Source organism: Sinohyriopsis cumingii, chromosome 4 (assembly GCF_028554795.1).
Source record: "Sinohyriopsis cumingii isolate HCF-2022 chromosome 4, ASM2855479v2, whole genome shotgun sequence".
Classification (NCBI taxonomy): domain Eukaryota; kingdom Metazoa; phylum Mollusca; class Bivalvia; order Unionida; family Unionidae; genus Sinohyriopsis; species Sinohyriopsis cumingii.
The window spans coordinates 129,736,031-129,753,140 of record NC_142964.1 but is presented as its reverse complement, the minus strand read 5'-3'; the positions used below and the strand labels follow the sequence as shown (position 1 = coordinate 129,753,140).

Below are 17,110 nucleotides of genomic sequence, written 5' to 3'. Positions count from 1 at the left end.
GATGGAGGGGGAATCTCCTCAATTTTCTACCAGACTCTTTGTACTGAATTACATCTAATGTTATAAGAAAAATAGTGGGGGGAGGGGGATTTGTAACAATTAGCAATGTAACTATATTTGTACTGAAAATTAAAAAAATACTTACTCACAATGCTGTAAAATTAAAGAGCACATTCTATGCTATTAGTTAAACCAAATCTGCATAACAACCTTGTAAACTAATGTCGGAAAGAGTTTTATAAAAAAAAATCTCCTTCCTTTAAGACCAAATTATTTATCTTTATGGTAATTAGAAAGGTATGCATTATCAACTGATTTACAAGCTTTTCTTTATTGATAAAACAAATTTGAATGTTTAAAATCCTTTAAACAACTAAACAAAGAACATTATTAAAATTGCAGTGGTTTATGGTTGTAAGGAATTTTGAAAGGCATGTATGTTGCCAATAAATCTGGGATTAGTTTTATTTTGGTCATCCAGTGGTCTTTAGTCATGAGGTGTGAGCAGGCATGAGAAACAAGACACTGGATTTTAAATCACCTTTGTGCATGATGTTCTTTCCCACATAAAAGGGATGCAGATTCATTTTAAATTCTAAACCAACCTTTACAATCAACTTATAAAAATTTCTGAGCAGATGTTTTGAGACAAACTGCATTATTCCACAGGACCTGGCTAGTCCTTCAAGTTGATAAAAGCATTATTTGAGGCTAGGGCTGCTATTTTTGAAATACAGAGCAGAAAATATCTGTATTTGATGTAAAATGCATACAAAGGTGAGACTAATCCACAGAGAAGCCACTGGACTCCAGATATGTCTCTATTCCAAGGTAAACAAGCGGAACAAAACTGCAAATTTACAAATGTGCCCTTGTATAAACAGCTGGTATCAAGGCTCTAAAATCCTGCTTAACAATTCTTGCCCATGATCAATTTACATCCACAATGGACAGAGAGAAAGTCTAAGGACTCTGCATGACCAACCCCTGATGTGACAATGACAATTTCCCAGGCACGATTAAGAAATTGGATCTCCAATAAGTGCCTAATTTGAATATCAATGATCAATGGCAAATTTATTGAATAGATACTTTGTGCCACTCTTCTGTTGCCTGGAAAGCACACTCATGGTGTGCAAGTTGCTGAGAGTTGTCACCCTTCTAATGCTCTTCATGCAAAAAATCTGAAGGGTCACTGGTTTTTTATCAAGTGAAAATGCAACTCCTTGAGAATCCTATTGAAGTTCAATAATCCATTTGAATGTGAACTCTACAATACATAAAGTTCAGATTACTGTGCTGCTAAATCAAGCTGAAATGGGTTTTAGTAGGACAACAGCATTTTCAATTTTACAGATTTCCCTTTCTAAGAAAATCTTCTTGGCCTAAAAGCTGGCAAGAGAATTAAATGTCTCAGGGTTTCGTTGACCAGGTAGGTCCAATCTGGCACGTTCAGCTAAGTGGACAGGTGAGGAAGATGATGCCACTTCCGCAGTGTCATGGGCCAGCTCACTTGAAATGTGTCATTTATTTTATTCTCTCACTGCATCTTAAAGCCAGTCCTCAGAGACAAGAAAAGTTTTCTTGGAATAAGGTTTGATATGTGGCATTACTTTAGGGGTCAAATAGAAAAGCTATATTTCTGTAAATGTGTACAATCATTCAGTCACCTGCTGTTAAATGTTTGTCACAATATGTGTGCATGCACATGTCTATGAATATATTCTATATTATTTGCCTGATATAAGTAAATAATAGAGGGTTTCAAGGTAAATTAGTTTTTATTTGTAACTGAGTTTCTCCCTCAAAAACAAAAATTAATGGCTCATGAGACTGAATCAGTTGAATTTCCTTTAAAAATGTTTTGTATAAAATCACTACTCCTGAAGCCTTAGTAAGTCATTTTGTGTCAACCAACGCTGGTCAAATTATATTCCATCTTGTGGACAAAGATGACTGATTTAACATCACAACACTAAAAAGGCCATATTGTGCTAAAGCAAATGGAATGAAGTGTTTTGCCCTGAAACACACAACAGTTGACCCAGCCTGACCTGGACAGGAGTTGAGCCCACATCCCTTTCTGATCACAAGTCTTGGCATGCTAACCACTGAAGGACTGTGGCTGACACAAGTCTTGGCATGCTAACCACTGAAGGACTGTGGCTGACACAAGTCTTGGCATGCTAACCACTGAAGGACTGTGGCTGACACAAGTCTTGGCATGCTAACCAATGAAGGACTGCGGCTGACACAAGTCTTGGCATGCTAACCACTGAAGGACTGTGGCTGACACAAGGGAGATGAATTGTCAGACAGACATACATTAGGAGATAAAATTGCTGGCTGCAAATTCATTTTTTTATCTGTCCTTGTAGATACAATAAAGATAATTAATGTGTCATGAAAAAAAAATATACAAACTCGCTCTTAGTGAAAATGTTCACTATCATGCTCAAGTCCATATTTTTTTTTTACCAGGTTTGAAATCTCTTAAGTATTTCAACAAGACTGTACGGTTATTGTACATCAGATGCTGCAAAAAAGCACATGTTAAACATGTATACTCAAGTCAGACTTCATATGGGCATTGTGTAGGACCAGGTCTACTGGTCATAACACATCAGTGGTCAGTGTCTGATGAGGAAATCATACAATGGTAGCTTTCATGTGAAAATGTGACGGAGTAGCATTATCTTTTTCTTCTAACACTCTTAATGACAATCATACTGATGATTTCATTCAAGACTTTTTTTCTTTTTATCAGGTCTTGGTTTTCAAAATTAGCTCCCACAGCCCCCAAACAACAACTACAACCACCATTACATTTTTTTAAAACTAATCACTAGCGATACAGGTGGCAAAACAAAACAAGATGGACGAATTTACTGACATACCCCTTTTTCATTTTTCTAATAATAACTATTGCAAGACTACAGTGATCACTTTCATATTCTACATTAAGCAAGATGTCTGTCTATAGTCAATAAAACTTGCAAATTAGCAATTACATCATGACATATCATTAATATAAAATAATATAGATGTTCTGTCACCTGCATGAAATGGCATCTTGGTTAGTGTACAATGGTGTGAAAGCCTGTCAGCCTGTAACAGCTTTCTGTTAGGATCTGAATAATATTCTTTTACTATTATTGATCCATGCAACAATTACATAAACCAGATGTTTCAGCTACATTGAGACCTTTTTAAATGATCTAGGTCAGGCAATGGTTTGTACCTCTACAGACAATTCATCTTCTGGTAATGGAATAGAGACACGGTCTAACTGAACTATCAACAAATACAAGTTAACAAAATAGTATCCGAAAAAGTCTTTACTGCACATTATAGCATATCCATTGCAAAGATGTAAGTTGAATGCCAGTATATGCTCTTTGATCATATATTTTACTCGAGTGTAAACTAAATTTAACGATGAATAACACATCAATGATGAGAGTCTACACTAAAACTCAGCACGGACTTCTTGATACCGAAAAAGCAGACTAGATAAAGGGGGTGACGGGCATGGTGGCAGCTGAAACAACTGGACATCCACGTAAAATTAATTTCTTGTCACATTTTTAAGGGGTCATTACGTTGAGAGAAGAGAATTAGAGGTAATACTCACATGTTTGTCCTCAACTGTAAAAACAATAAAAAGAAATTAAATCGTTAATAGGGTTTATAAAAGAATCTGTGAAACATACTTTGCTTGAAGTTCTAATATATTGTTTAAATGAATACATTTTACGAAATAACTTGTGTTGCTTCCTTGACTTTATTATGTTAATTTTTTTATATACAGATTACAGCGTCGTAAACCTGATTAGTGTTAAAACAGCAATTATGACCATATAAGTGATAATTCACTGCTTTACTGGTTGTTAGTAGTCTACATACTCGTGGAAAATACATCATACAAAGTCAACACAAAAAAAGAGATTACAAGACAAATTAAAGAGCTCACATTCCACTATGCTAAAACAATTATAGGTTTACCACTCAGAACATGAAAAACAATACTTTTGGAAAACTTTACCAAAGATGGTAAATACTTCTAAACTTTCACAAAAAAGGTTTACACAATGGTACAGTTATAAATATATTAAGTAAGTGACTGGTGGTATAAAAAAAAAAACCAAAATATTGTGCAAAAGTTAGTTTTTAAAATCCTCCCATCAAATTCCTTTATCACTACATCAACTCTTACCATCTTTTTCTTTGAGAGCACTAAGAGGATGTTGAGCTGCATAACCAACTCCTACAGCCAGTAGACCTGCAGCACTTGACACAGGCAGTGGTGGTTGGAGTCCTGCTGGGTGGGGTGGCATGGGTATTGGGGGTGCATGAGCATGGGGCAGATGCTGAGCCTGCATCTGTTGCTGAAAAGGAGACATCACTACCATATTTCTCTGGTGATAAACCCATTCCTAACCTGAACAAGAAATTGTGGTTAATTTGTTTTCTAAGGCCATATCCAGCGACAGAAAACCCCTCCCCTCACTTTCCATTACATTTATCAACTTGGCCTCCTGGGCGTTATCATAAAACACATACTTTATCATACGACACTGACAGTCGGTAAATTGAATGTCATTTATGTATTATATAATTTCTAGGAAATTATCTTTTTGTACTAGTAATAATTCTAAAATTTAACTGCTATTAATAATTCTAAAACTTAACTGCTACATGATAAACTGATTTGTTTTCTAAAACAATAGATATCCAGACTTAAAATGATGCAAGGTAAGAAACTTGATTTTAAATTCTGAAATCACAATTTATCGTTTACATTTACATGCGAGTCAGTATCCCTTCGTTTCATCGAAACATATTTAATATAAAACAACAAAAGCTTCCCTTGTCCTAATACACCTCTTTATGTTAAAAAAAAAAAAAAAAAAATGTAAAGAAACAAAATATAGATGTCTATGTTGCAAGGGTTTCTGGCACTAAGTTTGGTGTCAACATTAATCAATGACTATGACAGTAAATACAACTCCTGAGACAGAGCAAGTTATCAAAACTATGATGTTATTTTAAAAAATATTTAGTGTGTGTGTGATTTAGATTTTTAACGTAGCTTTAACAATTTTTCAGTCATATTGCTATGATGTCTGCAGTGTGACAATTTAGTGACATTTCTGTACCAGCATCATGCCACAGACATGTAGCATAATGTCCCATCCAGTGACATTATCCTGACACCAGGCTGACCCGTCCTAACACTAACCACTTAATGCTGAGCGCCAAGCGAGGCAGCTGTCAGGACCATTTTTAAAAAGTCTTTGGTATGACTCAGACAGGGTTCGAAGCTGCAACCTCCCGCATCTGAGGATGTTCTACCACTAGGACAGTCCAAAAAATAATTGGATAACGTATACTAAAATATCTGTGGATCTGACTAATAACTGTACCAATTGTTTCATCAACAGCTTGTTCAGTATTTCCTGAATCAGTCTCCTCAAATTTAAAAGTGCAAGGCTGGGTCAAAGCTGCAAACGTAGATGGCTAAAAAGTTTGTAACAGAAGGAAGATTAAAAAAAAAAAAAAAAAAATTCTACTGATGTAACAGTCAACAGATCTGCATCAGATGTACCAAAGTATGTGCCTTACAGACATGCGGCATATTTTACACACATTAGATAACTAAACAAAAATATGACTAACCTTATGGTCTCTGTTTCCCTCCATCTTCATTTAATGTTTACATTAAGGTCATGAAAATGTTTTGAACAGACAATCTTTGACATTTTCCACACAAGTTCATGCTGAATCAGTAAGGAAGCCAGCTGGAAGTGTTGAATGGTTTCAGGGTATCTTGATTTTGTTTTACACCATCATATCCATAAACCATATATGCTTCCCCCCACCCCGAAGTATCAGTGAAAGTACTGATTTTACAAGAGGCAAAAAACTTAATTTGGGCTTAAAAGGTGTAACGAGTACATTACATGCCACACTTACAGCATGTATGAAAAAGATATTTCTATTTTTGCTACTAACCTGGCTTTGCAGCAGTTCGAAATTCTTGTCAAATCCATATGGATTAGAACCAGAATACAAACACAAAATATAATGAAAAATCATTTGTATTCAGCACTCACTTTAGCTTGTGCACATGTGTACCTTTCACTGAATGATCATGAACTGTAATTTTACAATGAGCATTATCATATGCTCAGAGTGCTGTATTACGTTACTCCTCTATTCTGATAAAGTTTGTAAAACAGCATTGATTTGGCCTTTTCCTGATCTGACATGTTTTGAAATTTGAAAAGGTCCATCTGCTTTAATCTGTCCTTCATATAACATTGGCAACTCGCAACGTAAAGCATTTAGTTTAAGATGTAGTGCTAGTTTCTTTAAAAATATAGACTGGTCCACTAACTAACTACCTTTATCAATAAAATAATCTTCAAGCATAGTTCAAATTTTATGAAGCCAATCTGTTTTCTTGGAAATGGGTCATATACAATTGCTATAAATAGCAAATAAGGAAAGTACGTTTAGGCTTTTCTTACTCAGCAGTCATCTTTTTTAAGAATATTCTCAAACTTTTATGAGTGGAATTAAATCAATGATAATAAAAATGACAAAAACAACTTTATATTGCTTTAATCGTATTTTATTTTCTATTGTACCAAAAAAGTGTAATCCATATACATGTAAGCATAAAATGTAATTTAGTGAAAAATGCATAGTGATTATACCAGTCTATATCCACATTTCAACACTAAAACTTTTACTCCCAAATCTAGTCTGTCTTAAACAGAAAATTTTGAAAGATACTGTCTTACCCAGTGTCACAATGGGCAAGAGATATTTTTTTCTCTCTGACCTCTTCCGATATTAATTAAAATCAAAGTTTACACAGAAACACACTACAAGCCACAGATTTTCTTGCAGTTAAATTGTACACAGGTTTATGAATATACATTGAAATTGCAAACATATTAAACCATAAATTCTACCTCAAAACTATGTTTAAGAATCTACTGCCTGTTTAACATATAAAATTACAATCAGTGTTGCACCTTGGTTGAACTGTTTGTGTGGGAATATTTTATGTACACATGACCCCCCCACACACATACATACTGATAAAGATATGCACATTTGTTAAGTTCAGGGGAAACACAGCATTTCAAGGTGGTAAAAAGTATCCTGGGATATCTCAAGGTGCAACACTCAAGGTGCAACACTTATGATGTATACATGCATACCCCTATGATAGCATTTAATTCTGTCATTGTGACCTGCTTTGCTCTTTCTACAGCTGCTGCCACCTGTTGCTGATGCTGAAACAAAGAGAAAATAAATCTGATGAACTGAGAAATTAAAAAGAATGCATAGTCTTCAACATACAGAACATATGCTAAATACTGATCCAGAAACAACATAATTATTTGAAAAGTATGACATGGTATTTAACTGGGCTGTTCTCAACGGATCTAACTTGATTTTCCATTAATGATAGAGTTATGCAAAAATGATGGAGTTACGCAAAATTCTGGCACAAGAAACAAAAATATGTATACAGGAAATGTATTGGGAAATGCTCTAAAAAGAAGTTCTTCTGATTATTGTCTCACCTGTAATCTTACTATGATGTTTAATATAGGACTTTTAAAAACTTGCAAAATTTTGTTGCTGTAATTGCCATTGTTGCTGTTGTCATTGTTGGTAAAAAATGCTAACTATATGCTAACAAAGGCTAAACAAAGGAAAGAATCCCACTGAATGTCTTGCCTCCTCTAAAGCAGCATATTTCAAATAGGTAGCAAAGTCAGTGAAGGGTGAAAACTGGTCACTATGACTTTCTTTTGCCTGTGATGTCCAGTGCTCTCCAGAATGTATGCAACACTGAACAGTGTCAGGGAAACTAAACTTAATGCAAACATCTAATATTGACATGTCAAAAACAACAATGCCAACAGAAAAGTGATATTCATGTTTTGCCTACACTTTATAGGTGAGACTAAAATTACTGTAAACTTAACAATGTTCCTCAAAGCACCAACCTCCTGGGATAGGAAGGGGATGACTTGTGCACAGATTGCATTCAACCTCTTGGCAATTTCAGTCTGAAAAAAGAAGAAAAAAAATCCAGAAATATCACAGGTGAAACTTGTAAAATAAAATATATTAAAAAAATTTCTGACCTTTTTATTGCAAAGCCATGGCTTCTCATGTATCACATTTATTAGTTATTAGTCTTACAAAGAAAAGTTACAAATTTATTACATTTAGTAGAATGATGCATAACACCTTACAACGGCACTGAAAAATGGCACATTCTGTGTATTAATTCACTAGTTAACACATTAACCCCTGGAGGTTTTTGTCGTTTTCATCTGAAATTTGAGTAGGAAACACATTTTGAATGCTATTTCTGAATACATCCTAATACATCAACTTCCAGGTGATTTTCCAATAACCTAATGCCTAGATGTGTTAGAAACGTCGTTTTTCATTGGCTATTTGGTTGGCACATGAGCAGAAGGATAAAAGTTGGAATTCATTTATTTATTTTTTTGTTTAATGGACCCATCATTTTTGTATAACGAGACCACTCTTTATTCTAAATTAGGTTTTTCTCTCTGTATTTTGTAGTGCAATTAGAACTTCCAGATTATGTGGTATCATTGTAGAGCTACATCAGTCTACCATTCTATAATACCACCAACGTCAGTGTATTTTACATGACCATGACGCTACAGAGCTTGGCAGTAGGCTACTATCTCCTGCCATGTAAACTCTTCGCCAGGGGATAACGAACATTTCAAATAATTCTTCTTGAAGATGGGTGTTGAATTTTTAAAACCTATAGGATAAAATGTACTAAGTTGCTGCAAACACTATTGAACTTTACTGAATTTCATTCCAAACTTTACATACACAATCTACTTTGTGGGACATTTGCTGCTCCTGAAAATAGCATAAGTGTGTTTATGTATCTATCAAGGCTTCCAATACAGTAGTTAAAGTGATGGGTCAAGCCAACAATTTAAAGTCGTGTCAGGGAGCAAAGCTGGCTTGCAAGACATAAGGAATACAACTCTACTTGCCATGTTAATCTCATGTCCAATTCTCCATTATCTATAACTTTCATGTTTATAAATCTGCATAGAGAAAGTTATGTTTATCAGAACAATGTGTGTGTGTGTGTGCGCGCGCGTGCGTGCATGCGCTTACTTGCACATGTGAATGTGGATATCAGGGATCCTTAAATTTTTACAAGTGCATCCAAACATTTTTATGACTTCATAGACACGTATAAATCATTGGTTTGATTTTATATATGCCACTATTTTCACTCCTCTGTAGGTGTCTTTATGTTGTAGAAGTCAACTGTAACTGTATCCACATGATATGCTACGGATTTCCCAAGTTTTTAAAAATTTTATAAACAATTTGAAATGAAACTTATTTATACAATATTCCAATCACCAATCATGACATTGTCACATGTACACTATGGTAAGTCCTCTTAAAGTGTTTGGTGAAAGCATTCTGTTTGTATTGTTGATACAGATGCACAATTCAAAATTCCTTTCACTGATTGACTGCTATCAAAGTCTTTTATATTGGCAACGCAAGATCATCAGGAGTATGCACACTCAGTGTGGACTGCGGCTTAGTTTTGATCAAATTCTGGTTCAAAAATTCATGTTCACACTCTACCCTCAACAATTGTTGTACCTGTGAAATTTTATCACTGAAACCAGTTATTTCCAAAATTCAGCTGCAGACAGTCTTTTATTGCTGTTATATGCAAAATGCTTTGGAACCACCAACTTCTTTATTTTGTCTGCATTGAGCGTCCATGTGATCATTACTAAACTGTGGCTATGTCAGTAACATTTTCACTAAAAGTGTTTGGCTCAGAAGAAGATGAATGCAGGAAAAATCTCCTGGACTGGGAATTTATCACAAATAAGCCATACATACTGTGCTGGCAAGTCACTGTCATGTGATGAATACATCAGTTCTGTTCCTTTTTAAGTAATTTCAGTCACACATGGTTTTAAAAATCTCAATCCAGAAGTGACCAAAGGGACATGCATATCATGGTACTCAGCTTCTAGCAATGTCAAAAATTCATCAACATGTTGCTAATGTATGGCATATCTTTCAGCAACACCAGCTAGATGTTTTCCTCACCATTATACTTCCACTTTGTCATGGCATGGAGTGCTTTCTTAAGCAGTACAACTAACATTGATACTTATTATTGTCTCATCCAGGCACATACAAGCCCTCCAATTAAAAAATCCAGCAAAAACAACTTTAGAATAACAAACATCTTTAGTGCAATGCCACTCATTTAAATTTACCACATTACTGTTCACTGAAAAATTTAATTGCCTTTTTCTAACCCCATTTAACCAACTAACTGTAAGCAGTAGGGCCTTTAGGCAGCTGAGTCAGCGAGATCTTTACTGAGTGACAAAGTAACAAATAAATAAGACCTAGTACCTTTAATGTTTAGTGGGCAAAACCATTATTGACTGTCCACAAATAAACTATCTGTACAATGACAGTGACCACTGAAGTGTAGTCCGTTTTGATATTTTTTTTGTGGACAATTTCATGGATAAACAAATCAAAGACAACCAGATATAATATTCTATGACAGATGTTAAGTTACTCGAGAGTATATTATACTGAAAACAGCCAAACTGTCAGACTGCTCCGGTGGCCTAATGGTTACAGCATCTGCCTCAGACACAAGAGGTCACAGGTTCAAACCCTGGCTGACTCATACCGAAGACTTATAAAAATGGTATTAACAGCTGCCTCGCTAGGCATTTAGCATTGAGAGGTTAGTTTAGGACTGGTTGGTCTGGTGTCAGGGTAAAGTGACTGGGTGGGACATCATGCTACATGTCTGCGGCATGATGTCTCTCCCAGTGCTAGACATCACTATAAACTGCCACACTGCAAGTATTGTAGCGATATGACTGTAACTTTTTAAAGCTACTTTAAAAATCCAAATCACACAAACACACACTGAACTGTGAGACATGTCTAGCAAATACAGGGATTTAAGAATCCCTGTTATGCATGCAATATTTTTTAAATTTCTCCAAGTAGTGTTCAAGTATTTCTAAATACTTTCTGAAAAGTGCTCAACATCAGGAAAGGCCAAAGTCGATGGCAAACTGCATGGGTGCAGTTCTGTTGCTGCTCCACTTTATGCAGAGGTGGGCAAACTTTCCAGTGCATGTGCCGCATACACAAATTTACACCTTGTCACAGGCCACATATTAAGTAAAATAATTAATATTTGAAATAGCAAAAACAAAAGGTTTTTCTCAATAACATCTAATTAATTTTCAGTTGTTAATAATGTTGTTAATATTTGAAAACTTAAACTTCAAAAGAAGCACATTTATTTGATAAACAGAGTAACATAAACAGTCAGTGCGAATGATGACTTGTTCCTAGGCCGTATGAAAACCCTTGGTGGGCTGCATGAAATCCCTTGGTGGGTCGCATGCGGCCTGCGGGCCATAGTTTGCCCACCCTTGACTTTATGTGATGTCAAGCATCAAGTAGGTTTCAACAGTGCAGACATACTGCAAGTCTGTCAAATGTTAACAGCTGATCCAAATGTAAGCAGCATTAAAAACAGAAAGGACAATTGTTTCAGGATCTTTTTCTATCAGTGGTATGAGGTTCCAACACAGAGAACAAAATCAATACTTTCTCAAATAAATGAAATGCTGTCCCTCAGGAATCGTTAAATTTACATGAATTGCAAAACGTATATATCTGTACTGCAGTAGATCTTTTCCACATCTATTGTTGTTACTAGACTGAAAGTACGACTCATACCTGCTTAACTATACAAATATCTGGTCTTCTCATACTGTCGGTGGTCAGCACAAAATGATTTGATTAGTGTAAGATGAAAAGAGGTGGCCTATCTGCAGAAGTAGCCACATTATAGAGGGTTCAGTTAAGGAAGTTTCAGCATCTTATAAACAACAATAGTTGCACAAAAGAATTAATCCCAACCAATAGTGCTAATCCCAGCTAAAAGAAATCATTGCAATAAAAAATTACTTAATAGAAATAATGAGTATTAATACAAAACAATCTTGGAAACGCTTCGACATTCTGAGAGATATAATATCAATAAACAAGAATATTCTATAAAAAATACAGTGGAAGAATGTGATGCCAATTTGTTACTTGTACACCAACTTTAATTTTTGTGTTACTGCAAAACTTCTATTTTCATTTCCTTTCAACAAAATTACAATATTTATAAAATTTGTGTCGATCAAAAATGTTCCTGACAAAATACTATCTATAAAGTGAAAAAGTGTATAATATTTGAAAAAAATGAAACTGAAGTGAATCCAATCTATTTACAGTATCACATTTTTTTGTTTTCTTTAGTGTGACCCCTGATATCAAATTATTATTAATGGTTTTTTTTCTGACAAGCCTCACTGAACAAGAGCCCACCTTGACTGACATCACCCAACCGCGATCAACAATACCAACACACAAAATAACCCATTGTTCTCCCAGACCCTTCTAGCCACAGATATTGATGGATTTCTATAGGAGACAAATATACAGAAAAGCAAGATGTTTAATGGTCATATTTTATCAGAGTCAAAGAAGTCAATCCTTGTGAAGACTTCTAATTACTTCTATGTTAACATTATGATTTACTTTGATGTCTGCATCTTGTTATATGTTAACCCAGCAATATATATCACTTATCAGTGAAGACCAATCAGTCTTGCTAAAAGTTACTGAACTTGGCCCATGCTTTATGATATGACCATCACCTACATATCTAACCAAGAAGCCAAAGATGGCATAAGATTGCTCACCTGACTGATGTCTCTCAAAGAGTCAAATGCAAGAGCAGTTGGCAATTAAATCTGAGTCAGTAACACTTTGTCCTACATACATTTGTTCATACACTTAATTGCACATGTTCTGAAAACAACACTTTCACGGTTTCTCTGTATTTTGTATCTTCATCTATATTTGCTAGCACATCAGTCTCATTTGTCAAGCACTGTATCAAAAGTACTTTATCCCATGATACTTTCTCTCAGTTTTGGTGAAAGTCTGTTCAGCAGTTTTGGAAAAGACACTTTAAAGTTTGTTTGGGGTATTTATTTACAAACAAAATCGTTATTGGCAGCATAGTTAATGGGTTGATGGCAGACTAGTATTGTCTGCATACAACCTAAAGCTCGCTTTTAACTGGATGCTTTAAGCCAAATTTGGTCAAAAAATTCTGTTAAGTAGTTTTTGATAAGCTGGTTAAAAGATTCTACATTCTTAGTAATGTCAGCCATTTTTAATGATGAAACAAAAAGTATTTTATGATGATCTTCTCTTTCAAATTTAGTCTTCTGTTTGGCACTGTGCTTGACATGAAGTTATTTCAAGTATTTTTGTTTTTAGTAATGGAGGTCATAATTCAAAGCAGATTGGTATAATTTCTACAAGCCCTTCTTGCCAGGATGCCTTCTGTAACACTGTCAAATTCAGCAGAGTGGTTTTTGAGTAAAGGTCACATCTGACCAGTTTGGCTTCATTTGTATTAACAAAATCTGAAAACACTTCTGTCAGTATGTTTTCCCTCAATTTTGATCAAATTTTCCTGAACAGTTTTGGAGACATCTAAAAGGGTTTTATTTTTAGTAATGGCAGCCATATTGAATGGCAGATAGGCATAATTTGTACTAACTCTTCAAGCTCTTCATTAAAATATCTTCAGTGGTTCAAAAGTTAATCTCCAAAAGAAGCTGTAACAGAATTTCATCTTCTCTTGTTGTGAGGGTAGGATGATCTCTGCAATCATCAGAAAGTTTTGAGCCAGATAAGCAAATAATACTGAACAAAGGGCACATAATTCCACTGTAATATGCTGACTTAGGTATGCATAAATGGCCTCAGAATCTAATCAAACCATCTACATGTAGATAATAATCGTGGTCAATTTAATCTGTCTATATTTAGTGATTTTTGCACCATCTTGTGAACAAACTTTTAGGGATGGACAGACAGATTCAAGTACAGACAGGACCAAATTAAAATGACGTTGCTGCCAGCAGTGGTGGTACAAAAAAAAAAAAAAAATTGATAAAAACTAAAAGGCAGGTCCCCAGGGGTTATCACAGAAGAAAAAAATGTGACCTTTCCAAGCATATGTATAAAATAAAAGCAAGACTAAAATCCAATAACCGTGCAAAGGGGTATTAATTCAAGCTTGTAATCCAAGAGAATGGCACATTTTGATATGGCTTAAGCCCATTTTAGCTTATCCAATGTAGCCTTATATCAAGGATCAGAGAGATTAATTCCTGTATCGTGCTCCATAAATCCCCAAGTCAGTCTCATCAGGATGATTCACTAATAGAAGACATTACACTTTCTCAACTGCAGTTCAATCAATAATGGATAATAGCCAAGCTTGATGCATCACAATTAGTGACAGCATTCACACTTCTTAGAGCTTCAAATTCTCAATACACAATCCATGCAGTTTCCTTTAACCTACCAATGGTAAATATTTCTTCCACTGAAAATAAATCTGGACAAAAGTAGTCAGAAATTCATGGAAATCAGACTCCAAGAATAGGAGGATGAAATGTTGTGACTTTTCGGGTGCTCCCCACTTGGCAATGCAAGTATCTGTTGTCACATAATGTGCCAGCAGATCAGGGTCTATGTTGTTTTACTAATTACTTCTAACCCCTCACAACCCAGATCTGCCAGTGTATTATGTGATGGTGGATCAAGGTGTATGTTGTTTGTTTTACTAATTACTTCAACCCCCTTACAACCCAGATCTGCCAGTGTATAATGTGATGGCAGATCTAGATCTATGCAGTTTGCAGATGGATCTGACATGTATAAATTTGACAAAACACATCATACAATGAAAATGACAATATTTTTAGATAATAAGGATGAATAAAAGCATCTTGCTAATTAGCCAATTATATTAAAATTGAAGTTAAGCAGTAACTGAATGTTATTATAAACAAATAAATAAAATTAAACTTGAAATTGTTAAAAGTAAATTTTCTCAATTTCAATTGTTTATGTCTATTAATCTTTTTTGATGTGCATCTACTTTTAATCTAGAAATAAAATATATGGCTTTACCTGCATGGCACAAGGCACTGCATAATTCTTTATGATTTAATGGAACTGTTGGAGATTTTCATTCATAGTTACATTTTTAAATAAATGATTATATCTTTAATGAAGCTGTTAGAACAGAAGATACTGAAGGCATCGTCCACAGGTGTTTCTGTATGTGAACACAGCTTATTATCGTAGACTGCCCTTCTTTTCAACTATCTGGGAACCTATCAGGAGTTGTACAAGTTGGAAGCCAGTCAAGCCTCTTTGAATGTGGGTGTTTGAAGATCAGATTTGCATCTCACTTTCATCAAACAGAATGATTTTGGAAATGTGATCATTATGCATCTACTATCCAATGAAACATACCAGACTTAAACAATTGTATCCTTAAGATGGTTGATCCGGTTCCATTCCAATGCCAACAGGGTGGACATTCAAATTGATAAAAACATCAATGAAGCGGGGATGACAATTTACTTTTCACTTCTGAAGCCCAGATGATGCTGGGAAAATTAAAATTAAAATAACTTTTTTTCCCTATGTAAACTTACATGAATTACATGAAATTCCTCTCCAACAATAATCTTTAGTTATCTGCACTAGATGAGCCAAGAAACTATACCTCAAAATTGTGTTGGCAAACTTGGTCTCACTACATAACACATGAGCAATTATTTCCATACCAGCTACTACAAACGTGTGGAGTTATTTCCATACCATTTACTGTGGAATTCTTCAAAGCTGACAGCCACTGGGAAACTATTCCAAGGATCATTCAGAATTATAACAAAGAGAATTCCACAGAGACCGATAAACACATCAGTCCACATAGCTCTAAGAGTTTACTGAAACCTAAATAACCTTATGTGTTTAATTTATTTTTCATTTTGTGGATTTTTCTCTGCTGAGTCTGCAGATAAAGTATTCCAAACCTCCTTGGAAAATATTTCCATTCATTTTCCGATTCAATGCTGAACTACACAAGTTTGGCAAGAGTGACTTCATCGATCTGATTTTACATTTCCAAGTACATCAATCTCTACTGTATACTACATTATCCTATTTCCCTAAAGACAAAATAAAAAGCCTAAAAAAAACCTTGAAATTTTCTATTGATTGTTCCTTGTATCTATGGCTGCATGTCGCAGTCTGAAATGTGCCTTGAAATTTCAAATAATTAAGCCAAAAATTTAGTTTCATTTTATCTTCTCAATAACACATGCTTGTTTCAAAAGAAAATAATGGTTCTGTTATTTTCTGAAGATCTATGCCCTGCTAAGCCATTGAATGGTATTGAGTCCTAAATTATGTCCCCTAGGGAACCACAACAGGCTGATGAAGTCAATGTAATCTTCCTCCAATCCCCATGGGGTTATGCTGTCTGAGTGGTGAATACCAATAGGCCTGCAGGGAAATCACCAGTGAAGAATGCTCAATAGCAAGAATACTGATAGGACCAAGGAGGAATAGGTCATATTTGGATAGGAGCCGATTTGCATACAATTGGAATAGATAAGAAAAACGTTTTGGGTAAGAAGACTTATTAGCAGTGGTTTCCTGTTAGATTCAACCCCCAAAATATTACCATAGCAACTCTGGCAAGTTGGGTCCAACTGCAAGCACACAGACCCTCATCTGCTCTCAAGTAGTGCACAGGCAAATCAGGATATATGTCTGTTCTATTGATAGTCATAACAAACTGCATAGACTTAGATCTGCTGGCACATTATGTGATGGCAGATGTGGGTCTGTGCAACGTGCAGTCATATCTGACTGAAAAGCATGTACGCACAGTAAGTGTTTCTTGCACAGAATTATTAATTTGTCTTTTAAGTCCTCAAAATATAACGTAACAAATAAACAAGACAAAGACTGATGCAAACAATTCAAACAAGGTCACCAATTGAAGCCAATCCTGACTGGTGTGATGCTGGGAATCTAAGCCACACCCTTCTGGTCACAA

General features: G+C 35.1%; 1 protein-coding gene across 3 annotated transcripts in view; it reads right to left on the bottom strand.

The window, feature by feature from the left end:
* The window catches only part of LOC149802090 (transducin-like enhancer protein 4), an 89,028-nt gene that overhangs the window by 35,078 nt on the left and 36,840 nt on the right, over positions 1 to 17,110 (bottom strand). For all 3 annotated transcript variants that reach the window (XM_089956487.1, XM_089956488.1, XM_089956489.1), the window contains exons 5-8: positions 8,034 to 8,096; positions 7,236 to 7,310; positions 4,217 to 4,388; positions 3,635 to 3,648 (exon numbers count right to left, since the gene is read on the bottom strand). In XM_089956487.1, the coding sequence (XP_089812613.1) occupies positions 3,635 to 3,648; positions 4,217 to 4,388; positions 7,236 to 7,310; positions 8,034 to 8,096 (324 nt within the window). The remainder of the gene's footprint in view (positions 1 to 3,634; positions 3,649 to 4,216; positions 4,389 to 7,235; positions 7,311 to 8,033; positions 8,097 to 17,110) is intronic.